This window comes from Lepisosteus oculatus, chromosome 27, assembly GCF_040954835.1.
Source record: "Lepisosteus oculatus isolate fLepOcu1 chromosome 27, fLepOcu1.hap2, whole genome shotgun sequence".
NCBI classification, from domain to species: Eukaryota; Metazoa; Chordata; class Actinopteri; order Semionotiformes; family Lepisosteidae; genus Lepisosteus; species Lepisosteus oculatus.
In genome coordinates this window covers 3,026,951-3,054,849 of record NC_090722.1, presented here as the reverse complement: position 1 = coordinate 3,054,849, position 27,899 = coordinate 3,026,951, and the positions used below count along the sequence as shown (strand labels likewise).

Here is a 27,899-nt window from a genome sequence, read left to right as displayed (position 1 = left end):
GTAGTCTAGTGCTCAGGTGGTATCACCAGAACAATACAGGAAATGCATTCTTATTGGCGTTTCCTACATCCAAACCCCACCTCAAATTTCCAGAAGGTCCCCAAATGATGTCTTCTAGACTATAATGGAAAACGATCCCACAAATAGCCCATCACCCCAGCTCCTACCATGCATCCATCTATGAATTGGCTTCATTACTCTGCTCTCCTCCCCACTAATAGCTGATGTGTGGTGAGTGTTCTGGTGCACTATGGCTGCCATCGCATCATCCAGGTGGGGCTGCACACTGGTGGTGGTGGAGGGGATCCCCATTACCTGTAAAGCGTTTTGAGTGGAGTGTCTAGAAAAGCGCTATATAAGTGTAAGCAATTATTATAATAATTATTATTATTATTCGTTCAAGACAAGTCTTGCGTCCAAAGCCACCTTTAAAGGCGCTATATAAAATTAAGATTATTATTATGATTATTACGTCTTACGGTCACGGTTGACTCTGCCCTGCCTTGACACTCCACAGCTCTGACCACCTGGGTCCCCAACATGGACTCCAACATAATCTGACCACTGTCAACCTTTTCCCCCACTCCACTGCCCCTGACACCCCTGAAAGAGCCCCCTGCAAGAGCTCTCTGGCGCCACCCTGCTGTTCGGTCATATGATGACCCTGTTCTAGTGAAAGGTCAAAGGTTACCACAGAGCGACAGTGGCAGACTCGGGGGCAGCGATTTTGAGAAAAAAAAAGCAAAGAGACAGAAAGCAAAGGGTCGAATTTCTTTTTATTTCAGGTGATTGTTGAACACAATTACAACAGGCTTGCAACATTGCTTTAGCTGAGCCTGGGACGGACACAAAGTTTCAGATCCCAGAATAATCACATCACTCCTCTGATAACTGTCCTGGGATCCTGGGACTTATAATAGCAACAACAACAAATCTAAACCGTGATAAGGAAAGACAAAGAGGAAACATAAAATGATTCTGGATATTTTCAATAATTGTGATAGATTGTGAGTGAAAAATGTCAAAACAGCAATGAAAGCAACAGGTAACAGCAAAATTAATGGATTTGTGGGAAAAGTGCACTGCTTGTCCATTGTGTTACATTTCCAGGGTAAAGTGGACTCAGCAATATACCATACTTTGTGTTATGCATTGCCAAAATATTTCAACATGTCTCATAACAAGACTAACAGTGAACCTAAGACCTAGAGCAGGGTGCATATTAGATTGTCCACTGGCTACACGTTATAAACCCTGTCCCTTGAAAAAAACCTTGAAACCTTGAAAAAAAAGAAAAAAACCTCTTAGTCAAAAGATGGTGAGGATTCACTTCGCCGTGCTGCTGTGCAAGATCTCTGTTTTTGTTCAAACTAAGAGCTGAATAAGCAGCAAAATTAGTCAGGGGCAGAGTGAGGGGAATGCAAGTTTTTTTAACATGGCACCACTAATTGACTCACCACTTCCTGTGCCAGTGAATGAATGCCTGCTACCGCCTGCTGTGGTTGTAATTTGCATCTGGTGCTCGGCAAGTCGAAGCTGTGATGCAGACGGTGGTCCACACGAGCAGAGCTACCTACCCCTGAGAAATCAACTGTCAAGAGGCGGACTGCCCGGCACTTGGAGGTAACAAGTCCAGTTCCACGAACAGAGTGGGGAAGCACAGTATCACGTCATTTAGCACAGCTGCGTCACAGCTCCAGGGACCCAGATACCTGTCTGTGTGGAGTCTGAATGAGGTGAGACATCATCCTTCCACCTATTTCCGAATCGCTTTACCCAAAACAGGCTCGCAGGGAAGCCAGAGCCTATCCCAGCAAGCAGCGGGTGCAAGGCAGGGTACACCCTGGATGGGACGCCAATCCACTGCAGGGCAAACACACTCAAACGAGCCCAAACTCACATTAGGGCCAATTTGCTCTAGAAGCCAATTAACCTACCCGCATGTCTTTGAACTGTGGGAGGAAACCTGAGCAGCCTGAGGAATCCTATGTGAACATGGGGAGAACATGCAAACTCCACACAGACAGCACCCCAAGGAATTGAACCCAGGGCACCAGTGCGGCGAGGCAGCAATGCTGATCACTGCACCACACACGACACATCATGTTCATGATGTCTGGTAAAAAGCATCTCAGCAGGTCGGGCTCAGCAATCTCTCATTGCTCCACAGTCTTGACTTTGAGGGAACCTCCAGTCTCCAGCGGCGCAGGGAAAGATTTAAGCAGGTTACTCCTCGTGTGTTCCAATCAGCGTTCCAAGCCAACTCCAGATCTCGTCATTATCCAGACATCCTGGATTCACGATTAACAGTCTGCTTCAGTGCGATGATAAGTTCCGGTTCCAGGATGTGTTCTGACTAAGTGTTTGCACAACAGAAAGTCGGCGGACGTCCTCAGGAGTTGTCATTTTAAAAGCAAACATAAAACTGACTGACTTGCTGTACAGAAGCAAAATTGCCTACCTGTGGATTCATTCTTTTTTTTTTGAGTCTCCTGCACTTTGTAAATCCACTGCAAACGCACTACAAGTCTAGTGACACGGTGTCACTAAAGCTAAGGGGGACTATGACCTTTTGATTAAACAAACAATGCTGCACCACGGAGTTCTCAGAGTAATTTTACAAACTTAATTCTAAAAAGATGAGAAAAATAGTCATTAAAAGGCCAGACATCCATCCATCTACTAACCACTTCATCCATTTCTGTGTTGGGGGGGAGCTGGAGCCTATCCCAGCAAACTACAGGCACAAGGCAGGGTACACCCTGGACGGGACGCCAGTCCATCACAGAGCAGACGGACACACACGCTCACAGCACGGCCAGTTTTCCCAGAAGACAATTAACCCACCAGCATGTCTCTGGATTATGGGACGAAGCCCAACCAAACAAGGAGAGTACATGCAAACTCCACACAGACAGCACCCCAGGTTGAACCCAGGGCCCCAGCACAGCAAGACAGCAATGCTCCCCACTGTGTCACCATGCCGCCCCAGAAGGCCAAACATTTCGCAAAATAAAACAAGAAAGCTTTTCTTTGGCAATCCTGAAGTTGTGTGTTAAGGCAGGGGACTGACCGATCATGTAGAAGTTTCTATCGCAGGGCTTGGACCCAAGTCAATTGCTTAGTTGACCATAAAATCGAACACCAAGAGAATTAAGGATGGACTGAATGAAGGCCTGCCAGGAAATGGAATTCAAAAGGCCAGAGCTGACTGCTCTCATTGGGAAGGACCGGCTGCTGACATACTGTACGACCTTGATAAGACAATCTTCCCTTGACAAAACAAACAGGAGTCTAGAAGAGGACTGCCTCGTGCGTAGGAGTAAAATACGAAAGAAACGACAGAGTAAGACAGAAGAGCAGCTGAAATCACCTGCTGTTGACATTGCTCCAGGAAGGAGCTTGATGACCCCCTTAGGTCAGTACTCCTCTGTCACCGGGACGGGCAGAGGCTGTTTCCCAGTTGTCAAAAACAGATGCCTGGACTCATCGCGCTCGTTAGTTTCATCTCGGAGCCGCGTCGGGATGTTCTGTCCCCTGACTGGCCAGGGCGGCGCGGTGATGGGGCAGGGTGTCGCGTGCTAACCCCTCCCCCCCGCCCCCAGCGCCGTCCCTCACAGGTTCCTGCAGCAGGTCTTGCTCCCCTCTTCCCTCTCTGCGCCCACGGCGTTGGGGTTGGACAGGGACACGGCGCTGATGGAGCCACGGGTCACCTCTTTGCTCGCCACCTTCCTGTGGATCTCTGGAGAAGACAGACACGAGCGCGACCTTTGAACCCCGGGGCCCAGAGAGCCAGAGATATAACAGACAAGAGACTGGGCGCCTGTCGGAAAGAACAAACTCAAAAATATTCCTGCAGCCAAACTGCCCTAAGGCGACACTTTCTAGCTTCAGATGTGCAAAACAAATGAATCTTTAGGGCTCTTAACCATACCGGAAAACTATTAACACAAACTGTTGTTTTTATTATCAACCATAATTACACACTTTGTTGATGACTGAACTCAACAAGACTCAAAACCACAGAAAGAAAATGATGTTCAACTTTCATATCATGAGTTTTGTACTGAAGCTGATTAGCGCCAAGGAGAAATAAAGCTTCTGTACCTCTCCTCAGTCTGTTAGGATTTTTTGTTCTTCATTTTTCTTATTTTTTTTAAATAACAGTAGTTATAATAATCAGCCACAAATGAACCCAGAGATAAACCTTTCTTGCCCTCCCCACCCCTGTCCCTCTTCACAGGCAGTTAAATGATCATCGATAACTAATAAAAGAATATAAACTCATCCAAGATTCTGACATAATATGGATTGTCTCACAGCTTCTATGTCTCCAAGGTTGAAATAATTGAAAAGGGGGATTCCAGATGAAATAATAAGGACATAGTTCCTTTTGTACAAGTTTTTCCAATTTAAAATGGTCCCCCATAATAGAAAGCCATTGCACAATCGATAGATTATTTTTAGCTAATGTTCCCTTAGCTAGTGCCCAAGACAGAAGTCACGGAGAGGAGCCCTGGGTGGTTGGGATGTCAGGTCTGTTGATTAGGACTCGGGATCGGCTTTGGAGAGGTGACCCCTCATGTGATCAATGACTACCATTGAAGCAGCCATCTCACCCTGCAGCTCCCAGCTGGCAGCCCCACTGGAGCTCAGCAGGTGTGAGCCTGGTCAGTACCTGGAGGGGAGACTCCTGGGAAAAACTAAGGTTGCTGCTGGAAGAGGTGTTAGTGGGGCCAGCAGGGGGCGCTCACCCTGTGGTCCATGTGGGTCCTAATGCCCCAGTATAGTGACGGGGACACTATACTGTAAAACAGGCGCTGTCCTTCGGATGAGACGTCAAACCGAGGTCCTGACTCTCTGTGGTCATTAAAAATCCCAGGGTGTTTCTTGAAAAGAGTAGGGGTGTAACCCTGGTGTACTGGCCATATTTCCCATTGGCCCTCACCAATCATGGCCTCCTAGTAATCCCCTTTGAGTGGAGTGTCCGGAAAAGTGCTATATAAGTGTAAACAATTATTATTAATTATTATTACCTGCCAGCACGTTGTTGAAGGCCGTCTCAACGTTGGTGGACTCCAGGGCCGACGTCTCCATGAACAGCAGTCCCCGCTTTTCTGAGGAGGGGAAGGCAGAGACCGGGTTGTCATGAGCGTGTGCGTCCACACACACCCAGCCAGGCACCCCGACACCGCCTGGCACGCATGCTGCTGCTGGCCTGTCTGAGCAGGACCTGTGCACTCAAGAAGACTGAAAACTAGTTCTCTAGTGTATCTCTGGGTTTTCATTCCAGCTTGACCCTTCACTCCCCTACATCAGCTCAGTTATTGACTCAACTGGACCAACTCTCTCAGTTCATCGGGTTCTGGTGTCTGAAGGTCTGAACCAGCAGGCAGATCAGTTATGGGCACCCGTGAACACGGGTGACTGAAGACCCAGTTGAAAAACTAGAAGACAAAGCAGGCGCTCAGACCCAGGTCTGTAAAGACACGGAGAAAATCTGCAGACACACTGGCCATCCAGCACCAGGACTGGACACCCCTGACTTCAGAGAGGAAATCCAGTTTTAATTTGACGGAATTGACCACAGGTTCTCCGGAATTTCCCAGACTTCCCTGGCTCTGTCACTGACTAACAGTGAGCAAGTTCCTGAATCTCCTTCTCCTTCTTCCTTCAAAACAGACAGCGACCCAACTTACTTCATTAAAATGACTCCAAAGCTTTATATGTTGATCTCCTAATTTACTGCCTGGTTTGTCTATGTTTTGGCTAAATGGCTAATTAGTGTTCTGGTGTTTCTAAGACCAATGGGAAAGGAAGACAGAAGACACCACACTGGGATTCAACAGCATGGAGTTATGGAAGTCAGATTCCACTGAGTGTCCAAAGTCATTCCAAGGTCTCTTTTCCCATTTTCCTTGCACTCTTGATGTGATGCAGCCAAGCATGTGATCGTGAGCGCACAGAATTCCTCACCATGTTCTCAGTCCTTTTAGAGTGCAGGTTGAGCACGTTCTCTGGAGCTGTGTAAATATCGGAGCGCTCAGTCAGGAACTGGGAGAGGTGGAGCCTCCCGAGTGGCTCAGGCAGTGACCTGCTCAAGCGCAGGCTGAGATCTGCTAGCATGGGAGTGAACCTGGGTCATGTCACTAGCTGACTGCGACTGGACAGCGCACAGTGGGCTGAGTGCTGTCAAGGGTAAAGTGGGATTATTCAGCCAGAGGGTTCTCAGCCCTGGGCAAACACAGCGACGCCCTGTGGCCTTCTGAGCCCCTGCAGACCTTGCAGTGCTGTGAGAGAGGGGGGCTCTGAGTCTGGTAGCTGTGTTAAGAGACGAGGAGCTCGAAGGCGGGCAGGTGCAGAAGTCGGCACTTCCTCTTTCTCTCCCGTGTACGCTCACAGGCTTCGTATCTCTGAGCTGCAATGTGAAAATCACACAATCGGCTGGTCCCCAAAACTGGGCAGCAATTACAAATAAAACAGAAGACTTGTCCTGGGTGAGATGGACTGTTGGGTGCAAGCAGGACAGGTCGGAAACACAATTCCCGTCCTTGGGCTGTTGGTACCTGCAAAGTCCCTGGCCTCCTCAGTCGGCACTGCCCGCAGGGACGACAGGTCGGTCTTGTTGCCCACCAGCATGACCACGATGTGGGGGTCGGCGTGGTCATACAGCTCCTTCAGCCAGCGCTCCACAGACTCATAAGTGAGGTGTTTGGAGATGTCGTACACCAGCAGGGCGCCCACAGCCCCCCGGTAGTACCTGCAGGGGGGGGGGACAGAGATGGAGTAATGAATTCGTGGAAGAACCTGCCGGTAATGGGCAGCGGGCATCTGGATCAAGCAGCCCAGCTACACTGGAGAAGCAGGTTCCCTGGCAACGATCAAGAAACAACTTTGCGGTGGCTCTGCGCTAAGGATCTGGAGCCGGAAGGTTGCCGGTTCGAATCCCGCGGCCGGCAGAGGAATCCTACTCTGTTGGGCCCCTGAGCAAGGCCCTGAACCCCAACTGCTCCAGGGGCGCCGTATAAATGTCTGACCCTGCGCTCTGACCCCCAGCTTCTCTCTCCCTGTCTGTGTCTCATGGAGAGCAAGCTGGGGTATGCAAAAAGACAAATTCCTAATGCAAGAAATTGTATATAGCCAATAAAGTGATCTTGCCTTATCATAGAATAGAAATGGTACCGTTCTGATGGCCACAGATACAGACTGCTCCCACCCCTCCCTGTCCTATAAGGTCTGGGCGTGAACTGTCACAGAGCGTTATTGGAAATATGTGACTCGTGCTGTGACTGTAATATGGAGCCCCTGAGCACTCCATCTGAATTATGACTCCCAATTATCAACATTCAGGCATGATGACTACTGCCACTGCAGGCTGAACTGCAGCTAAAAACCATATCTCTCAAGTCTGGCAGCAGACTGTGATCCCCTTAGATCACACTTGGCTGTATTCATGGGCAGAATTTGATCTTATAGAGAGAAAGCAGGGCAGGTTCTGTTTTGTTTGTGTGGCAGCACAGTCTGAGGCTCTTGGGTCAGTTTCTTACTAAGCTGCTGCACGATCAGGCTTGTGTGAAAAGTGACCCCGTGTTTCCTCTTACACTACAACGTGATTGTCGTCATTAGTGGGATGAACAGTCTCACTGGGGGACGGGTGTCTGAAAAACGCTGCCCAACTGTGTCATCGAAGCAGATTCCTTACGATCTGTCAAGGTCTTTCAAGAAACTACTTTAAATTTGTGTAGAAACTACAAAACCTACAAACAGCAGCAGATCCAGATGGAGACTGCACAACTGCTGGATGAGGTCGTCATCTCCATTCTTTACTAAGCTTATTTCCAACTCCTCAGTTCTGATCAGGCCTGGACAAAACTGTCCAGATCTCCGTCTTTCAATACACAGTAGTTCCAGGATCTACTGCTGGTGTAACAAGTCTCCCAGCAGAAGATGAGGTGGCTACAGCACTTCACTGGCAAGAGTGTCTGGGCCTTTGATGAAAAAGTCCAGCATTTTTCCAGGAAGAGGATATTCCTACTGCCTTGTGCAGTCTAAGGATCTCACCAATCTATTTCTTAGAGATTTCCAAGTTGGATTCATTGAGGATTAAGAAAACATGTATAAAAGCCAGTTTTGGGTTAGTGCACTAGGAGGGAATCATTTAAAGGCTGCGCAGCACTCGGAAGTATCCTCTTCTCCACGCACCATGCTCAAAGACCCACTGCCTTGTTATCTTTGTCTCTTGCACAATGGCAGACTCTTTGTTTCCTTTGTTCTAGAAGTAACGTTTTTTGTCACGGTAGTGCTTGGCTCGAATTTCACTCGACACACAAGCAAGCGCTCAGAATTCCAGAGAACCGGCTCGACTGGCCGGGCCGCAGGCGAAGACAATTAGAGCACGGGACAACAGGGGTCATATAAACCAGCCCTTTGATTCCGCAGGGCCTAGGGGAGCAGGCAAAGAAGAGATCTGAGATCCCCAGCAGAGCTTTTAAATGTAGAAAATCAAAAGCTTAATGTCCTTCAGGCCTCATAGGCTGTCTGGTATTTACTAAATACTGGTTTTTGTTGGCTATACATAACATAAGGAGTTACATAACATCATTTTATTAGCCCTATACCAAGTTCTTGTATTAGGATTTGTCTTTTCACATACCCCAGCTTGCTCTCCATGAGACACACAGACAGGGAGAGAAGCTGGGGGTCAGAGCACAGTGTCAGCCATTGTACAGCACCCCTGGAACAGTTGGGGTGAAGGGCCTTGCTCAGGGGCCCAACAGAGTAGGATTCCTCTGCCAGCTGCAGGATTTGAACCAGCAACCTTCCAGCCACAGGCGGAGATCCTGAGCCCCAGAGCCACCGCTCCGCCTTTAGCCTGAAAGATCTAATTCCTGTATTGAAAGAAACATCAGGACCACTGCTGTTTCAACTCAATATAACAAACAGACTAGACTATATTGTCTAGTCTTAGCCTGATTGCCACAGTTTGTTGTTTTGCTCCTTGTTAATGCTTTGTCTTTGCATGGGGGCCAGTCCTGGTTCTGGGGAGCCCCGACGCTGTGTATTTTGTGGGTGGCCCTCTGCACTCACGCGGAGGTGATGGCGCGGTATCTCTCCAGGCCCGCGGTGTCCCAGATCTGCGCCTTGATGGTGAGCCTGTTGATCTGCACGGTGCGGGTGCTGAACTCCACGCCGATGGTGGTGCGGCTGTCGTGGTTGAACTCGTTCTTGGTGAAGCGCGACAGCAGGTTGCTCTTGCCCACCCCCGACTCTCCGATCAGCACCACTGCGCACAGGAGAGGGAGAGAGATGGCCCACATTCACAACTGGTCGTTATTGGTCACACATCCAGCAGCTGTATCGCCCTGCAGCTCCCAGCTGGTAGCCCCACCCCGAGGTCTGTGTGGGTCCTAATGCCCCACTATAGTGACGGGGACACTGTACTGTAGGCGCCGTCCTTCTGAGGTCCTGACTCTCTGTGGTCATTAACAATCTCAGGGTGTTTCTCGAAAAGAGTAGGGGTGTAACCCCAGTGTCCTGGCCAAATTTCCCCCATCATGGCCTCCTAATAACCCCCCTCTCTGAACTGGCTTCATCACTCTGCTCTCCTCCCCACTGAGAGCTGGTGTGTGGGGAGCGGACTGGCGCATCATCCAGGTGGGGGTGCACACTGGTGGGGGTGGAGGGGATCCCCATGACCTGTAAAGTGCTTTAAGTGGTGTGTATATAATTTGTAAGTAGTTATAATAATAATAATAATAATAATAATAATAATAATAATAATAATAATAATAATAATATGAGTGCTGGGGTCACTTGTCAACTTTGTATTATACTCAGAGAATCGTCATCACCATAATAACCAAACCATTTTTATTTGAATTACACCAGTATGATAGTGTGAAGGCCCAGTAATTCTGTACCAGCAGGTTTTATTTTCAGAGCTAGGACAGCCTGTTATCCATACTCATGGCTCTTACTGATATTCTGTTCCCTCCCTCCGCCACTGTGGGTGTTTTAATATCCACTGCCCAAAATCCACAAAGTCAGCACAGTAACCTGCAGCCCAGAGAAAGACTGGAAGATTCTCTTCTGCTTAGGCTTGTGAACTGCCCTCCTAGTGCTTTTCAGTGCACTTAACAACTCAACTATAAAAGTTAATTGTTTAATTGCTGCCTAATTAGCTGCTCTTTAAAAATCATTATGTAACAAGGCCCTATACTCCTGCTCCATGTTAACATAATTCCCTAGGGAAACGGGACGGTGTGTGGAAGTTTCCCACAGAGAGGCTCAACCCTCATGAAATTCCCAGACCACGCAGCTCAGAGCTGGGAAGCTCCTGGGACGTAGTGATCATATCCTGGCAGAGCCACAGCTGTCCACAGCTGCACAAGGCCATAGGACAGAATCCCACACCCACAGCTCTGCACCTGCGTTTCACACTCTAGACATACAGGCGGAAATCAACAAGAGACCGGTCTTAAAAAGATTGCTCAATGACGGAGAATATCAGATTGATAAGGACATCACATTGATCAGACTTCCACATAGGAAAACTGAAAACAGAAACTCTAAAGCAGCATATGTGCAAGAGCTTTATCAATAACGATCATGAAGAAGAACATAGGGTTGAGTTTGTCACTGCCTTTGAGGATTTAGTATTCTTGAATCTGGCTTCCTCTCAGTCTTCTCTAGATTAGAGCAAAGAAGATGAAATTCCTGGAATCTGGGAGGGAAGAAACTTTTGTTGAGCCCAGGAATGTACCGTGTCAATCTTCCAGATCATTTCCGTGAACGGTTTTTTAACATGACCAAAATTATAATCGACATATACCATCAATCCAATTTCCAGCCCCTTTATCCCTTTACAGGATCGTGGGGGAGCCGGTGCCTATCCCAGCAAGCAACAGGCTCAAGGTGGGGGTGCACCCTGGACAGAACTCTAGTTTATCTCAGCCCAGACACACAGAGATACAAACACACACACACTCACACCAGGACCAATTTTCCCAGACACCAATTAACCTACCAGTACGTTTTTGGGCTGTGGGAGGAAACTGGAGCCCCCACAGGAAACCCACACGAATGCAGGGAGAACATGCAAACTCCACACAGACAGCAACCCAGGTCTGGAATTGAACCCAGGGTCCCAGTGCTGTGAGGCAGCAATGCTGACCTCTGTGCCATTGCCCCTCAATGTATAACAGTTTTAACAAACAACACTTCTTTTAAATTCTTGACTGAACTTTAACTACAAATCCCATCATTCTTTGCTGCCCTGGTTACAGATTTGGCTGTTCGGTTTTTCAGGTAGGAAGTGAACAATAGTATAGTTTGAGCTGTGAATGTTCTGGAGACTATCACTGCAGGAGTGTCTGCTTTGTTTTCAGTTGCACCCCAGATCCACCCAGTTCTCAGAGCCTCCACACAGTCTTGACAAAGTTGCAACATTCCAAGACACTCCCAGCACAGAATTTCCTACTGTCTCCAACTCCCACTGTGGGCGAGCTAATCAGCAGAGGCGTGAACAGAATGAAACTTATTGTAGCAACTGCTTTCGGAAACCTGGTCAATTTCGTAAGAACAATCCCAAATATCTGCCTTAACAGAAGTCACAACGAGCAGATTGGACCCAAGGAGTTACCAGACTGGTTTGAACTCAAGCAGGTGGCATTTTGGAGTGACAAACGGAGGTGCATCTTTATCCAAACAGTGCTGGGTGTCTTAAAAAAGCCGCCCAGTTTATGTTGTTCAAGCTGATTTTTCCCGAATCAATCACCTACTGGCAGGAAAGCGAGATGACTTCAGCTGAATAGCCCCTCCCTTGCAACCTTCTGGATACCCCAATACAGTACTTACCTTTCCAGCAGGCTTGGGTAATGCTGGATGACTGCATCTCAATTAATTAACAGGTAGTCAAAAGAGATGCTGAATGAGTAATAGATAAAGAGATTTTTTTTACCCAATGTTCTTAAATAATTTACATGCAGCTACACACAAATCAGCACAAAACAGGATCACTTCCAAAACACAAAATCTGGTCTTGTCGTTCCCACACCGCAACCAAATTTCCAACTTTAGGGCATGTTTGGAAACAGGAATTGCAGGACTTTTCCTTGGACTGTGGGGCTGGTGGACACAGACAGCCATGTCCTATAAAAATGGGATTTTAGTGTTCCTGACCAACGCTTCCCTGAGGACAAATCCCGGTAATTCAACACTGTATCCGAGGACGGAAAGAGAGCTTTGAGCACGCGTGCTGGGCGATGCAAAGTATATTGAAATTGCATCTTATCTAAACAGCAAGAGCACTCAGCTGGTATGTGGATGCAGTTCTCCTACATTCAGGAAAAATAATACCCATCTTTCCACACAGATGCCTATTGAAAAAACACGTTGTACCCATTCTCCGTGCCAGTTCTGGGAGCAGGTATCCGAACAGAAATAAAGAGTCTGTCTGTCGGGGGGGTAGCGTGTTAGTTTAGCAGCATGTGTAATTGTCAGGCATTCAGTATCACCACATGTAAATAATCATAATAATATGTTAAAAATAAACAATTATATACATTGCCTCTAAAATGGCTTTATCAAGCAGTTTACAGTAAGAAACAATGAGCACACAATGAGAGGAGAAGCAGAATTGCACAGTTACAGTGAGAATTTGGAATACAGTAGGAAAGCAAAGGGGCAGCAGACAGCCAGTTAAATAAAAGCCCTTCTGGAGAAGAAGGTTTTGAGTCTTGATCTGAAGGAGCTCAGGGAAGGTGACTCTGATATCCTTGGGGATAGAGTTGCAGAGCTTTGGAGCAGGAGAACAAGAGAAGGCCCTGTCACCCACAGAGTGTAGGCAGGCTTGGGTGACAGATAGGAGACCAGAGATAGAAGAGAGAAGGTTGTGAGGTGGGGAGTAGGGTGATAGTGACTCAGACAGGTACTGAGGTGCCAAGCCATGCAGAGCCTTGTAGGTGAGAATTTTGAAGTTGACACGAAACCTGACAGGAAGCCAGTGCAAGGACTCCAGGACAGGAGTAATGCGATCACTTGAACACGACCTGGTCAGGATTCTGGCTGCCGAATTCTGGACATACTGGTGTTTGTTTGATGTGGATTTAGACACCCCAGCGAGCAGGCCATTACAAAATGGAATTAAGTATGGAATGGTGATTCCATTCAGATTTGAGCATTTTGCCTTTTTGTTGACCTTAATACCTGCACACCTCCCTGTGTGATGCACTGTATGGAGTACCCTTGTTAAGTACCCCTAAAGAGTCTGAATAATGCCTCCTGGGGGCCAGAGATCTCTTTCCCAGCCCCTCCTGGGTGAGGGGAGTCACTCTCTCTATGTTCTGTTTCCTGCTATGTGGACTTCAGGCTTCAGGTATGAGCCTCTCACATCATTGTACAATTTTAAAACAGCGTTTTTAAAATGCTCTTTACATTTTAAACTTAATGCTCTTTTTTCCTTTTTTATTGCTTCCTCCCATTCCCTATAAAATGTCATTTTACAACATGTGTCAACATAACCTCTTTCATGAGCAGCTTCTTCAAGCTCAGTGTCGTCCACAGTAGTAGTTTGTAGTTTGGCTCCTCGGCTACTTGTTTTGTGTAGAATAATACATTGCAGGCGGTGGACTATTATTTATTTGTAATGTGACATCCTGCAGTTTTGGGCTGGGCTGCTGTCGGTCAATAGAAAGACACCTCACCCTGCTTATCCGTTTTTTCTAATCCGCAGACCTTTCCCAATAACAGGCAGGCCCACACTAGCAGTCTCACGTCTGATCGGCCGTGCCTGTTGGACAGATCAAGCACAGCACAGTTGCAAGGCGTGGCTGTGAGACGCCCATTGCATAGCAGAGCAAGCCCTGAGCACCAGGGACTGGGTACAGTGGCTGTTAAAAGATCCAGTATCTGGAGCTGCTGCACGAGCCCTGTGTACAGACTGCTCCTATCACATATTTTAATGACCAAGAGCGTAGATTTGTCCAAATGGCAGCGCAAGTGGATCTGCTGTATCCATGCTAGAGATCACAAAGTCACATTCTACGATGGGACTTAGTCCATTCAGCGAATATACAGTAGCCTCCAAATTGACAGACTTGCGTTTTCGTTTACAGTACATTATTTTAAATTGTAGCCCCGAGTCCAGACTTCTGGAAAATAATCAAATCAATTTCAATTCTCATCAGTAAGAAAACGAAAGAAATATTATTCTTAGGAGCTTATGAGGCCTTTAATTATGGCTTTTCTAGGCTGGTTTGTGATGAATTGGTGCTCTGGGTTGATTTTGTCAGTACGGTACACTATGTTCAGTTAAGGTCCTCTCGAAATCTGCTCAGCTGCTCATTTATTTTAACTTTTTTATTTATTTTAACTATTTTAACTTAATCTTTATGGGGGGGAGGGTTAAAAGTCAGGTGGACTTATGAAGAGGCAGATCTGCACAACAAATGTTCGTTTGCACCGTGCCTACAGGGTGCGAATACAACCAGTTTGTACCACAGGGGTGAGAAGCACAGTACTCACTTACTCCTAACAGGAATTGTACAATGGAATTCAGATTGCAGCTTGCTTTAGGCCTAAATGAAAGCTCCCAGTTTCCAGAGCTCCCAGACAGGTTTATTTTTAACCCAGAGTGAAAAAACAGGCTGAAGGAATTTTTATGACCTGCCTGGATGTGTTATGCTTCAGGTAATGGTCCACAGACTGCGATTGTGAGCTTGCTACGGTTTTATAAGGTGACCTGAAGTGATAGATTCCCTTGGGTACGTGACAGGTTTCTCTTTGTGAATCTGACAGAGATCCCTGAGTTTGGTTCAGGTTTCTCACAATTGGCTGTCTCTGGTCTTTTCAGATTCTCAATTTTTGTTTCACATACAAGAGGAAGAGATATGGATCTTGTCCCTTTAACAATTAAAAACAGGCCCCAGTGTGGCATCTCCTGAACCAGGCGTCAAACAGAGCCCAGTGGTAGAGACTATGACCTCAGCATGCAGAAGAGGAAGTGATGTCACAGAGGAGAAGAGAAGTAGACTAGGCTCTGAGGGGTAAGGGCTGCTACAGAACAATAGCTTGCTTTCATGAACAAGGGCTGGACGCACAGGAGGAACTGAATCTAAACTCCAGGAAATCAAAGCTCAGCAAAGAGGGCTCTGTGACCGTCACCTGTTTCAATTAAAGGAAATGGTAGCTAGAAATATCTTAAGCAACGTATTAGAACAAGGTCTTAAACATGAGCCCAGTATCAGCTTTTTTAGGTGACGTTATGGAACTGAATGGAAGCGTCTGAGTTTGACAAATGGCCGCTACTAAAATATGGATAAATGGAACCACCAGGATCTTCCAGCTGCCTCTCAATGGATTCACGAATGAAACACTTTTGGACTTTTAGATTGAAAAAGCTCCAGACTAAGAGGCAGTCCCCATCTATCTGAATACCTGGTGGAACAGTATGAATTCTCATGAAAACATTCTCCTTAAATCACTGCGTGAAATCATATCGCATGTAGTCTTTTGTTTGAGATTAGGGTCATGTTATGTACCTTTCCTGTATTTCTGTTTTATTTTGTTTATTCTACCCTCTTGATAGAACATCTACACTAACCAGGGGCACCAGCGGAAATGAAGTGGAAGCACAATTATCACTGAGAACAGGCGGCACTTCTCTACACAAAGCTCAGTGGGGGTGTGGAACTCACTGCCCAGTTGTTTCGTAGAGACTGATACCCTGGCTTCCTTCAGAAATGGCGGGGTGGGATCCTCAGATCAATTGGCTATTGAAAAAATAAATGAGCTAAATGAACCAAGTTACCTGCTCTCAATTATAACCATTCTCACCGCCGTATTTGCAATGATCACGATGAAGTACGCACAGGCACTGATGGCTCTGTGGGGTTCGAAACAAACTTTAGAAAAAGTGAGTGAAAACCTCAGACAGCCGGGAAAGAACATTGTGAGGAGGGATGAAACGCACAGAAACACGAGGCCAGCTTTAGCCATGTCTGTGCATTTCAGAGAGCTGTCTGGGCAATTGCGGCCTTCCACCCTCATTCCAGAACGAGGAATATCGTCCCCCATGCCCCAAAAGTCTTTCGACTGGAGGTTTAGCAGACAAGCAATATTAAAATTTCATTTCGCTGCTTCTTCAAGGAGTCAAGAGTACGGACTTCAGGCCCTGGCTGGGAGGCTTGATCCAGACAACCACAGCTCTTGGTATAAAAAACGAATTTCCTTACCGGAAACGGGAGCACCCGGAGAAATCCCATGCGAATGCGGGGACAACATGCAAACTCCGTGCAGACAGCATCCCAGGAAATGAACCCAGGGCCCCAGAGCTGTGAAGCAGCAGCAATGCTGCCCACTAACTTTAATATGCAGGGCTGGGCTCAGATTTGTCAGCCATTGGGCAGAGTGATGCACTGTGTTAGGTGAATCACAAACAGGAGAGCTCCAGAGACTTCCACTCTCCCTCAGCACAGCAAGGATTTGGTGACAATAATATCACATGAGACTTCACGCTGTAAACTTTCCTGCAGTTTCTAATCTGTTTCTTCAGTCAAATACTAGTATGAAGGCATATTTAAAAAAAACTGTTTTTTTTTCCCTAATGGTATTTGGAATGCTCTGAGATGCACAACACAGGATGCATAAGCAGTGAACTTCGCTGTACAGCAAAAAAAGATCCATTTTAAAACCAGTTAAAAAAAGAGATACTTTACATATTGATCTACGGGACCCTGCGTGGTCCATGTGGATTTTAGCTCCACTGCTGCACAGTATCATTGTATGTTGTTGACAAAGTGACCATATTTCATTGTGAGATGAACTGGTTGATTGTTACCACTAGTAACAGCCTTTCTCTCTCCACATTCAACTGTGTTTTAAAGCCCTCACACATAGCAAATATATCACACTTGTTTCTTCTCCTCACAATCCCTCTACAGCCATGACCTAACAACCTCGTACACATGGTGACCTAGATCAGACTTTGCATGACAAGGCCAACAAGGAGTCTGACCCACATCTTTCCTTATAAATAATATACACTTATATAGCGCTTTTCTGGACACTCCACTCAAAGCGCTGTACAGGTAATGGGGACTCCCCTCCACCACCACCAGTGTGCAGCCCCACCTGGATGATGCGCCAGTCCGCTCACTCAGTGGGGAGGAGAGCAGAGTGATGAAGCCAGTTCAGAGATGGGAGGTATAACTGGTAAAGGCCAGGGGGAAATTTGGTCTAGTCTGAACCGTACAGCAGGGGCACATGCCACATTGAATAAGACTCAGGAGCCCTAACAGTAGTTTGGATCGAGATGTGATTGGTTCAAGTGAACAAGATGCAGCTCGATCTAGGCCACACGCTCTTCGTGGCCAACAAACGGAGAGTGTGCGTGTCAGATCAAAGGGAGCTCAAGCTTTTCCCCTGCTTTCCGAGTCCCTGCGGCTCGTGACTCTGTCCATTTGCAGCTCCCAGACATACCCGCGCCAATCCTTCCGCAAGACCGTGCGTTGCTACAGCAGAAAAACAAAAAGTTGACTCATCGGCTCTGTAAACATCCCTGGCTGGGCTGACATGGCAGCAGGTCGATTTCGGGGGAGGGAGTGAAAATGCAGTCAGTCACCGCCCAGACCAACACTGGGAAAATGTTCGCCTTCCCACATGCAGCCTCCACCACTATGGACGCTCTGTACATGGACAGCGCATCTGCCTTGTGCATTGTCGCACCATGACGTGCAGCTGAGTGACTCACGGGGCCCCCCCCGTGCAAAAAGAGACAACTGGCCCCAGCACCAGATCAATGCAGAATCAGCAGGCGCAGGCACGATCTGTATCCGAGACAGATCACTCAAGGAATGTGTAATGGGCTAGAAGTGCAGGGAGCTGCTGCTTGCATTCGAGCCTGATACCCATGCATTGCTTCCTACCTTGTCCGACGGCTCACCAGAGAACTACCGCAGGCCTGAAGCGGGCTGGCTTCTGCCCCCCCCCCCCCAGGCCCGTGGGGCCCCCATAGCGATCCAGCCCCCCCTCTGCAGCCCCAAACACCTTACACAGGCGGCTGTTTGTTAAGAGCAAGAGCCTTACCTTTAAACACAAAGTTATAGTCTTCGTCTGTCCCCATGCTGGCGGCTCACCTGCTGCCGTCTCGTCGGGCCCGTGAGCGTCCCTGCCGAACGGGTCAGGGAGAAAAGGTGGAAAAGGTACCGTCCTCCAGCACCTCCCCCGCCCCCGTTCTCCTGCTCTCCCTTTCCCCTCTGGGAGAGATCCGAGTCCGGAATGCAGTACCCTGCCTGAGCAAGTCCAGGTGGTCGAGATCACCGCGGCCGCCACTCTCTCTCCCTGGGCGCAGGAGTCAGTGCTGTGTTTGCACAAGGACCTGGCGGCTGCGCTCACAGCTGACGGTGGGCGTGTCCGGGAAGCAGGTAGAACAGGTAGAGGCAGCCTGGCCTCCACCCCCCACCCTGGTACTGAATCACCACAGGGCTGACATTGGGAGGACCTCTCGTTTTGTACTTTCTCACTTTCTCCAGCCAACGGACCACCACGAAAGACACTCCCCCTCCGCCTTCCAAAAATGAACCTGCAATCAGTGAAGGAGAGCGGCAGCTTTCTCGGCTCCAGCCCCTCCCTTCCTTTCGCCGCTCTCGGGCTGTAATCATTAACCCGATCAGCCGCTGCGGCTTGGTAATAAGGCCGGCCATCCGGCCCCCCCAGGGAGATCCTGGCGGCTGGGAGTGTGAGCTCGGCCCCGCCCCCTCGCGCTCAACGCCCTGCTGAAGTCTCGGCCGGACAGGTGGGCACCAGCTTCACAGGACGCCGACGGCAGGGGGCTGTTTGTCTACCAGGAATATTCAGGGGAGCTGGTACAGTTTTTCCTACCTTTAACACCTTGATCCAACCTGCTAACATGAAGGCACATGAAACATTCTGATGACAAAATACCTTCAGCACTGTGATTGCTACCCCTACTTCTCTAACCCCCCTAGTGATTGTCAAGAAGCCAGCAGCTCTGTACCTCACCCTTTAACTACTAGGGAATAAATCTAATAAAAGACAGTATATTTTAAAAAAAGACCCAAACACAATAAAAGACTCCTTTTACCAGGAGAGGAGTCCTTCTCCATAGATTGTGTAATACAGCAAAATCAAACACTCATAAAGTTTCTAGACAGGCTGGGCCTTGCTGTCCCTGGCTCCTTCTGTCACACTGCTGCATCCAGGCCTTGTGCATTCACACCTTCCTGAGCTAATGGACCACTGGACAACCTCCTGCAAACTGCAAACAGCCCAATGTAAGGTAAATGGAGCAGGACTGTAATACTTCACAGATATGGAGTTCACAGCTGGGCAGTACAAAGAAACATTCTCTGATCTCCATGCCCAGGGTACAGGGCTGAGCAAAGGGGACTGAAGCCAAGGAGTCATGTATCACCGAAAACAAGCAGATTTGTATTTCTGTCTCCAAGTGCACTGCAAACTGAAAATAATCTGATGCAAGCTCAAAACCAAGGCATCAAGGCACACCCACACTGTTCATTACATTTGCTTTGCAAGAGCCAATGTTTGACAATAAAGGAAAAATCTGGTGTATCGACAGCAAGAAACTTCTTTCATTTTGTTGTTTACAGATTTCACAGAGGTGGTATTACAGATTCTTTGATTAAAACAATGTTCTGCACAGAATGACTTTTAAACAGGATCTAAACACATGCACAGTTGAAATCAATGCTATATACAGATAAATGCTTCAGGATAGTGCTGCCTTATGGATCAAGACAGCCTTAGTTTTGGAAACCATCCCTGAAAGAGTCCAACAGAAAGTTGCTCCTTGGCCAGTTTCCTTCCAGAGACTTCAGACAGGAAATCCAGGAATCGGTGTCACAGTCATTTTCTTCCCCAGTGTTCATGACGCAGCCACTTGGGTTAAAGGTTCCTCCAAGTACTGAACCAGAGCTTCAGCCTAGGCAAAAAATGTAGCTTACTGTTACTTTAAGCATTACCTTTGCTGACCTTAATATATTGTTTTTACTTCCACATTCAAGCAACCAACTAGAAGACCACCAAAGTGTGCAGAAAAACAATAACAACTAATGAAATAAGAAAAATGTTCTTTCAAGAGAAGGAAAAGCACAGTCAGTTTCCATCAAGTTTCAAAAATGCACAGAAACCCACTCCTCTTAAAACCAGCACAATGGCCAAGGATTATTTTGTACAGATGGTGGCAAGCACTTAACAGTAACTAAGCAGCAAAATGTTTAAGCATTGAACAGCAATCCGCATCTCCAGTTTTAATCATTATCTGCATCTGTATAGTGGTTAAATCCTAAAAGATATATATAATAATAATAATAATAATAATAATAATAATAATAATAATAATAATAGCTTACACTTATATAGCGCTTTTCTGGACACTCCACTCAAAGCACTTTACAGGTAATGGGGATCCCCTCCACCACCACCAGTGTGCAGCCCCACCTGGATGATGTGACGGCAGCCATAGCGCGCCAGAACGCTCCCCACACACCAGCTCTCAGTGGGGAGGAGAGCAGAGTGATGAAGCCAGTTCAGAGATGGGGATTATTAGGAGGCCATGATTGGTAAGGGCCAATGGGAAATTTGTCCAGGACACCGGGGTTACACCCCTACTCTTTTCGAGAAACACCCTGGGATTTTTAATGACCACAGAGAGTCAGGACCTCCGTTTTATGTCTCATCCGAAGGACGGCGCCTGTTTACAGTATAGTGTCCCCGTCACTATACTGGGGCATTAGGACCCACATGGACCGCAGGGTGAGCGCCCCCTACTGGCCCCACTAACACCTCTTCCAGCAGCAGACTTAGTTTTTCCCAGGAGGTCTCCATCCAGGTACTGATCAGGCTCACACCTGCTGAGCTTCAGTGGGGCTGCCAGCTGGGAGTTGCAGAGTGATATGGATGCTGGCTAAATGTCTACCTTCTTTCATATTAAAAAAAACTAGGCAGCAAATTTAAATGCTTTGTAGCTTGGCCTGCTGGAGAAGAAAAAAAGGCTTCAAATCTGTGAGAAATCTGTGGATTTACACACCAGGGCTTCCCTCAAAGCTAACGTGACCTCACAGTCCTTTCCAGGATCAGAGCTGGCGGAACCTCATCTTGTTTCTGAGAAGCCAAGACCGTCATGAGTCAATGCAAGACACTTGACGCTGATTCATTACTGCCAGGCTCGGCTCTGCTTCAAAATGAAGAACTGAGCTGTTCAGGCGCTAACACCAGCCTGTGAGTACAAGAAAAAAAACTAAATGTCCATGCCACCTGCTGGACACCTGGAGAACTACACCCCCAAAACATCAGCACTCTAAGAAGGTTACAAATAAGAGAAGAACATTCTGCTCATCTTGCCCCTTTGGAGGTCAGTAGATAATTAAGCCAAGGATGTCATTAGGCAATTCCTTGGAGGAAGCCAGTGTATCACCCTCAACAGCTCGGCTCCTATTGACACAGCCCTGTTCTGGCCTCGGGGCTGACTTTGAGGGTCCTGAATGCTTGTTATGGGGGTCTCTGCTCAGGACTGAAGAGTGTTTAGTTATCTCAGCCTGTAGGTGTAGGACATCCCCATATACCTTGGAGTTGCTCTCTATGGATGGATTTCAGAGCAGCAACATCTTTTCTACAGCATGTTAACCAATAATGTACATATTATTCTAAGTAGGCCTTGCTAATGGACTATACATTATTCAGCCTAACACCCCCCACCCACATTTAAATTCTGTATTGTAATCCAGACTATATCCTAATGTTTTGTTTACCTTCTTAATTTCTCCTAAGGCAAATGATGCATCAACATAAACACCTGAGTCTTTTTTTTCCATTTGTAGCCTCTAATAGCTCAGTGTTTCCCATTTTATACCTGTATTTTGTTTTTACTACCTGCATGCAAAACCCTGCACTTCTCCACATGACACCTGTTAGTGTAGCCAAGTGATCACCACGTTTTGAATTTTATCAACACTGTTTATCTCTTTTTGGATTTCAGGTGCTGATCCTGTGGGGTGTGCCAATCCCCCTTATTTGGTATCATGTGCAAATGTGATTAGTTTACTAATGATATAGGATCCTGGCTCATGGATATGGGTTAAGAAGAGCAGTGGTCCTAGTATATCTCCTGAGGAAGAACATTACATCACCCTTGTTCATCCCTTATTACTACCCTGTTTTCTGTTTACGAGGTAATTTCAATCTGAACACTTTTGTTTCCCTGAGGTCCTACTGTCCGCCATTTGAGAATTCATCTTTGATGAGGAAGTTGATCAAAAGACTTCTGCAAACCTAAATGCACCATAGCATTCTGCACGAGCTCCACACCAAGCAGGTGTCAGCACACGGCTGGCTTGGGGAGCTCCAGACCGACGTCTCTGGAAAACACACCTCCATCTCTACCCTGCTGAAAACAGGCTTCCATCCCACACCTTATTAAACCTCAGACTGCAACCCCAGGTGGAAGACGAGAATGCTTGAGGAGCAGGAGAGGGAAAATATTTCAGAACCTCCTAGTACAGCAGCCATGCTGCCCCTGCTGTGCTTTTGCATGTCATGCAGCAGTAGTACTTTGTCTGGTGAGCGCACATCTCACTGTCTCGTTCTCTCAGCTCCGCAGGTTTGAGCCCAGAGCCACAGTCTCCTTCTGCACAACCACCCTGAACATGCAGTCTTATGGGAGGGGGGGAGAATACAGAATCTCTCTTCAGACTAAACGTGAATCCCCTGCATTAGATCTTAATTTGGAAATCGCATAAGAGTGCCTTTTCCTTATTTATTCATTAGAATCCTGGGAGTCCGGTGGCTGGCGAAACGAGTCTACCTGCTCAACTGAAAGGCACCTCGCCAGCCCAGTCTCGCCGTCAGAGGGAGAGACCCGCCTCGCTCGGAGCCGCTGGTCTCAGGTTGCGCCCCGAGCCCGAAGGGGCCCTCCTCTGACGGCGGCCGGTGCGCGCCAGTGAGGATTACCCACGTGGGGTCGTCAGCGACCCCCTGTTCAGGCCTCCACTCAACTCAGGCCAGCTGTGCCACGCCTGCACCCCCCCCCTCACTCCGGGAGCTCCCAGCAACAGTTGGCCTGTGCCACAGCCCGGATTCGAACCCGTGATCTCCAATCAAGGCACCACCTTTTGGCAGATGAGCCCCACGAAATGCCCGTAAGAACGTGGCAGCACTGACCTTGGCTTTCAGCATCCCGAAGCCCACCGTCTCCTTGGCGTACATGCACAGCAGCAGGTTGGCCACACGGGTGATGGCCACTCGGCCCTCCTACAAGACACAAGGGAACAAGACCTGAGCCTCTTGCAGACCGAGCACCAGACGCACCAGCCCCGGCTCTGAAACACGTCACCAGAGCTCGGTATTTTTTGGGGGGGGGGGATTCTGTCATGTAACTTGGGAGAGGAAAAAAAAAATGGATCCAATACTGAATCTCTATCATCTCTGTTTCCGTTCGCCCTGGAATCACCATCCCAGCGCCTGGTGATTTCCTGTAAAAAGGCCCCACTGAAACACCAGCTGCCTTGGGGATGTGCACATGCTCGTGTCATATGTGAAGTCTGCCCCCCAGCCAGGATTCGATCTCTCGAGCTCCAGAGTATCAGTATCAACACAGATCCCTCTCCAAGAGCCCTTCCCATCTTCCACGGCAGCCTCGCTAGCCAGCAGGCATCAGCCTCGGTGATATGAGTCACACAAGGAAGTAGCTGCTCTGACTATTTATTTCTGCATTAAATTCAACACTTAAGCTGAAATGGAAAAATTAACCTACCAGTTAAAACTCCAGAAGGAGGTCTCTGGAGAAGGAGAGATACTGGGAGAGGTGGATTATTTATATGACCTAATGATAATGTTTTTCTGTTTCTGGAAGTTCTTTTTTCTCCACCCTCATCTTTCCCCTGCACTATCTCCCCTGACAAAATGGAAAAGAATGATAAATAACAGACTTTATACTCATTTATGTTTGTAATAGTTGATGTTTTGCAACTTTTTACATTTATTTTTGATTACCTTTGTATGTTCATAAAAGTAATAAAACATAAGTAACAAATAAATGTAAGACTTAAGATTTTCAGAGACTATGGTGACTCAGAATAGGTTTCCTTGGGTGATAACTCTCACATGAAAAAACTGCTTCGCACTGACTGGTTCTGAAAATAAATGACAAACAATAAATCTAAGGTCAGGATCTCTCTCCTGGCAGCTGGTTAGTTTTCATGTTATAACACATGTATAAGCTCACAAGCGTGAAAAAGATGATTACTGGGAAAAGATTATAACAATACAAGAGAGGTTAAAAATAAAATGAAGCCACACTCTGCTTGTTGAACTTTCAGAAGATTATGGATTCAAGGACTGAAGGATCCCAAGAATTCAGCTTTAAGAATGTGGCCAGGCACTTTGCCCCACTCACCCACTTACTCTTAGTGTAAAGCACAAACACAGACACAGGTCCTAAATGCACTTAACCCTATCTTCTACTTGAGTCCCCAACGTTTTACCCCTCCTTCAAGAGAAGACCTCTAGGTGAGGTTTATCAAAGCCTTTTGGGATTCTGAAGTCCAGCTCAATTGTAAATTGCTTTCCTTAAGCCTAGAAAAATGAATTAATAGCGTTTTACAGTGCTTTTCACCCCAAAGCACTTAATATACAAGACAGACGTCACCTCATCTACCACTATGGTGCCAGACACAACTTGCACTGTGCGCCACAAACTCCATGGCACAGCAGATCAGATGGGAAAGTGGGAAACAGCTTCATCAGTTCACCCTTCACCAGGGGGCTTTATGCAGGTCAGGCTGCGCCAGGCCCAAGGCCCAAGACTAATGTGTAGACTAACCTACTCTTCCAACAGTGGCGAGAGAACTTGAAAGATCAAGCGGTGAAGAACGAGGTTTAAAGTCTCATCCGAAGAGTAGGGCTTCAAAGCTCAGCTGCTGGAGACCCACACACCCACGGCAGCCCAGCGTAGCTCCTGCACTCAACCCTCCACTGTACTAACAACTTACCTGAGCGATCTGATTATTTGCCATTGAGTTTCCTACTCAAAAGTTGGGGATTTTACTTACGAAATGCGGTACAGTAGTTAAAACGTAACCTCCAAAATGTTTAGAGCTGAAACCAGTCAAATTAAATCTAAATATAAAAATGAATGAATCGATATTAATACATCCATTAAGAGTTCAGCTGTGGAACTGAGGGCTCGGCTGGGAACAGAAATCATCGGGTATGTGGTCCACCAGGAGCAGGACTGGGAGCCCCTGTCCTACAGCACAGCGCCCCCCGTCACTATGCTGAGACACTGTCTTGGAAATCCTGTCCCAGGGAGAAAAGCACCACCTACTACCAACACCGCTTACACTAGCAAACTGCTATTCCTGCAGTCCTCCCATGCCAGTGCAGTCCAGGTTCGGCCTTGATCAGCTTCCGATATCTCAGAAAAGAGGGCTAAGAGGTGATGAGGAACAAGTAAAGGTTTATTCCATGCTGAAAAGAGAAGAAAAGAAACACGTTTCCACGGTGGAGCCTTCTTCGGGTCCACAGTGGGAAACTTGTGTTTCCTTTCTTCTCAGCCTGGAATAAACGATTACTTGTTCCTTTGCAGACTACGCATGCTGACGCAGCTCCCCACTTGAACTACTGAGAGGTGATGATGCTATAGTCCTCTAGACTGCCTGTGGTCAGTGTTCGTGGTTGGTCCACTCTGACTCCTTGCAGCAGTAAGCAGTCTGCCGAAGCACTGGAGGAGTGGAACAGTCGACCCCTGGTGGGGACGCGGGGAAGTGCAGCGGCTCACCATGCAGTCCATGAGGATGAACTTCAGCTTGTCCTCGTTGAAGGCCTGGTGCCCGTTCTTGTCGTACGCTGCCCAGATGTTGCTGGCGATGGCGGCGGTCACGCGGGCATCTGTGTCCCCGTAGCCGGAGTAGGCCAGAAGGGAGCCTTCGTTATTCAGCAGGCTGGGGAAAGGAGCAGAGGGAAAGTCACCATCATCAAGTCTCTAACGGACTGCTGGAGCCCTCCTCTTATTCCAGGCTGGCTCCACTGAGTTTCCAAAGTAAGTGTTGAAGGCACAGTCTGTAGGAGGCACGGTGCTGTGGAGGTAAGCACTCCTGCCTCATAGTACTGGGGGTGCTGTCTGTGAGGAGTTTGCATGTTCCTCCAGGTGCTGTGGTTTGCTCCCACAGTGAAAAGGCATGCTGGTGGATTAATTGGAAGAACTGGCTCTGTGTGCGAGTGTGTATCTGCCCTGTGATGGACTGGCATCCCGCCCAGGGATGCTTTGCGCCCGTTGATTACCAGGATAGACTCCGGTTCCCCTGCAGTCCTGGATTACCATGACAACAGACCCAGGGAACCACAGCTAGCTCACTCGGATAACCGTGACGACCATGATGTTCCAGAGAACAGGATATCAGCCCTGGGCTTTGGGGAAACTGCTCACAATACATCATCATTAGTATTCAACTAGCAATAATCACGCCTCGGGCCAAACCTCATATACTGCGATACAGCCACTGTGCAAAGCTGTAACTGACCATCGGACACAGAGGAGAGGAACTCAGAAACTCAGAAACTGGCAGTGGGAAGAGATAAGGCTCCGGGGGTCCCCAGGCAGCATCGTCTCCCCGCTGGTCTAGTGGTTAGGGTTCGGCGCTCTCACCGCTGCGGCCCGGGTTCGATTCCCGGTCAGGGAAGGGTCTCCTTTTTTATGGGGGTATAGCTCAGTGGTAGAGCATTTGACTGCAGATCAAGAGGTCCCCAGTTCAAATCTGGGTGCCCCCTCTGTATGTGACTTTCATCAATTTATAAAGTATTATCTATCTATCATTACTGCACCCCAAACTCACTGCCCGGGGACCCCCGGAGGCTTATCTCTTCCCACTGCCAGTTTCTGAGTTTCTGAGTTCCTCTCCTCTGTGTCCGATGGTCAGTTACAGCTTTGCACAGTGGCTGTATCGCAGTATATGAGGTTTGGCCCGAGGCGCGATTATTGCTAGTTGAATACTTTTCCCAAACTAGTTATACTGCCATAGAAATCTGTAAAATAATCTGTGGCAAAGCGCTGTGAAGAGCGTTATACCAGATACATTGACAGACTGATGTGCTAGATGTTATGAAATTAGAAGTTAAACCTGGGATTCAGGTAAAAACGTGTACGAATACATAGAAAATTAATCACTACGTGGCCGTAAAAATATATTTTTTTAAAATGCTGTATACATTATTTAAAGTGAATTAATTAATTATTGATCTTCATTTGGTTATTTCAGGATGTTGCAGAGACACGTTCTTCTTCGGGTACTCACGCTGAGTATTTTATCATACGTTTTTTTTACTATCGCACAATGCAGTTCAGCCTTCCGAGAAAGCCTATATACCAACTGCCACCTTATTGAGTCGCGCTGGCATTGTAAACGTGCCGTTGCCGCTAAGGGGAAGTTCCTGCTGTTCCTGATGTTACTGGAGACCAAATACGAGCTTTTTCTGCAAGAGAGGCGAAGGCAGCTCAGATTGGGAAACTCGTTACCGCTTCCCACGCAGGTTACCCACGAATTTTGTTCGACAGCTGCGTTAAGTGTAGGTTATCTCCCACCCAGTCAAATATATTTTATAGCAGAACAGTCCGCATCAGTGAAAATATCAGGTGGAAACGTGGTTATTATAGCCTTCATCATTACTCACAGTGTACTCTGAACGCCGCTTGTATTCGCCTGGCTCAGAACTTGAGTCAGTGCCTTTGGTCGCAGCATGGTTGGAAAAAAGAATACGAAGAAATCAAGTATTAAATCTAAATAACTACAATACTTGTACTCTCCAAAATATACAGTATCCTCGCGGAAAGCACCACTCCGTCAGCTGACTGAACATTCCGGAAGTCA

The 27,899-nt window shown here is 47.5% G+C and overlaps 2 protein-coding genes, 2 non-coding genes and 1 pseudogene across 4 annotated transcripts; 2 read left to right on the top strand and 3 right to left on the bottom strand.

Annotated features, from left to right (window-relative positions):
- Positions 1–759: 759 nt before the first annotated feature.
- On the bottom strand, positions 760–18,535 carry rab25b (RAB25, member RAS oncogene family b). Its single transcript, XM_069185442.1, has 5 exons — positions 18,085–18,535; positions 9,088–9,283; positions 6,567–6,760; positions 5,037–5,117; positions 760–3,742 (listed from the first exon to the last, which is right to left on the bottom strand). Exons 1-5 carry the CDS (start codon positions 18,119–18,121, stop codon positions 3,615–3,617), a joined length of 636 nt encoding a protein of 211 aa, XP_069041543.1. The 5' UTR covers positions 18,122–18,535; the 3' UTR covers positions 760–3,614.
- Positions 18,536–19,588: 1,053 nt separating this feature from the next.
- lamtor2 (late endosomal/lysosomal adaptor, MAPK and MTOR activator 2) lies at positions 19,589–27,899 on the bottom strand. The gene is made up of 4 exons (XM_006641770.3): positions 27,703–27,899; positions 25,814–25,976; positions 23,197–23,286; positions 19,589–19,960 (listed from the first exon to the last, which is right to left on the bottom strand). The coding sequence occupies exons 1-4, from the start codon at positions 27,768–27,770 to the stop codon at positions 19,904–19,906; spliced, it is 378 nt and encodes a 125-aa protein (XP_006641833.1). The 5' UTR covers positions 27,771–27,899; the 3' UTR covers positions 19,589–19,903.
- Positions 26,464–26,546, bottom strand: LOC138225419 (U4 spliceosomal RNA; annotated as a pseudogene).
- Positions 26,731–26,802, top strand: trnac-gca (transfer RNA cysteine (anticodon GCA)). The gene has a single exon. It is a non-coding gene; the product is annotated as a tRNA-Cys (tRNA).
- Positions 26,956–27,096, top strand: LOC138225418 (U4 spliceosomal RNA). The gene has a single exon (XR_011183882.1). It is a non-coding gene; the product is annotated as a U4 spliceosomal RNA (small nuclear RNA).

What these genes read in the sequence shown, in the direction of transcription:
- rab25b (XM_069185442.1), bottom strand. Translation starts at nt 18,121, where the DNA reads ATGGGGACAGACGAAGACTATAACTTTGTGTTTAAAG. An exon ending in TACCGCGCCATCACCTCCGC is followed by an intron (nt 6,761 to 9,087) that starts GTGAGTGCAGAG and finishes CCCCCCCTGCAG; the next exon opens with GTACTACCGGGGGGCTGTGG. An exon ending in CTTCAACAACGTGCTGGCAG is followed by an intron (nt 3,743 to 5,036) that starts GTAATAATAATT and finishes TGTCTTCTCCAG; the next exon opens with AGATCCACAGGAAGGTGGCG.
- lamtor2 (XM_006641770.3), bottom strand. Translation starts at nt 27,770, where the DNA reads ATGCTGCGACCAAAGGCACTGACTCAAGTTCTGAGCCAGGCGAATACA. An exon ending in TCATCCTCATGGACTGCATG is followed by an intron (nt 23,287 to 25,813) that starts GTGAGCCGCTGC and finishes TGTGTCTTGTAG; the next exon opens with GAGGGCCGAGTGGCCATCAC. An exon ending in TCGGGATGCTGAAAGCCAAG is followed by an intron (nt 19,961 to 23,196) that starts GTCAGTGCTGCC and finishes TTTTTTGCCTAG; the next exon opens with GCTGAAGCTCTGGTTCAGTA.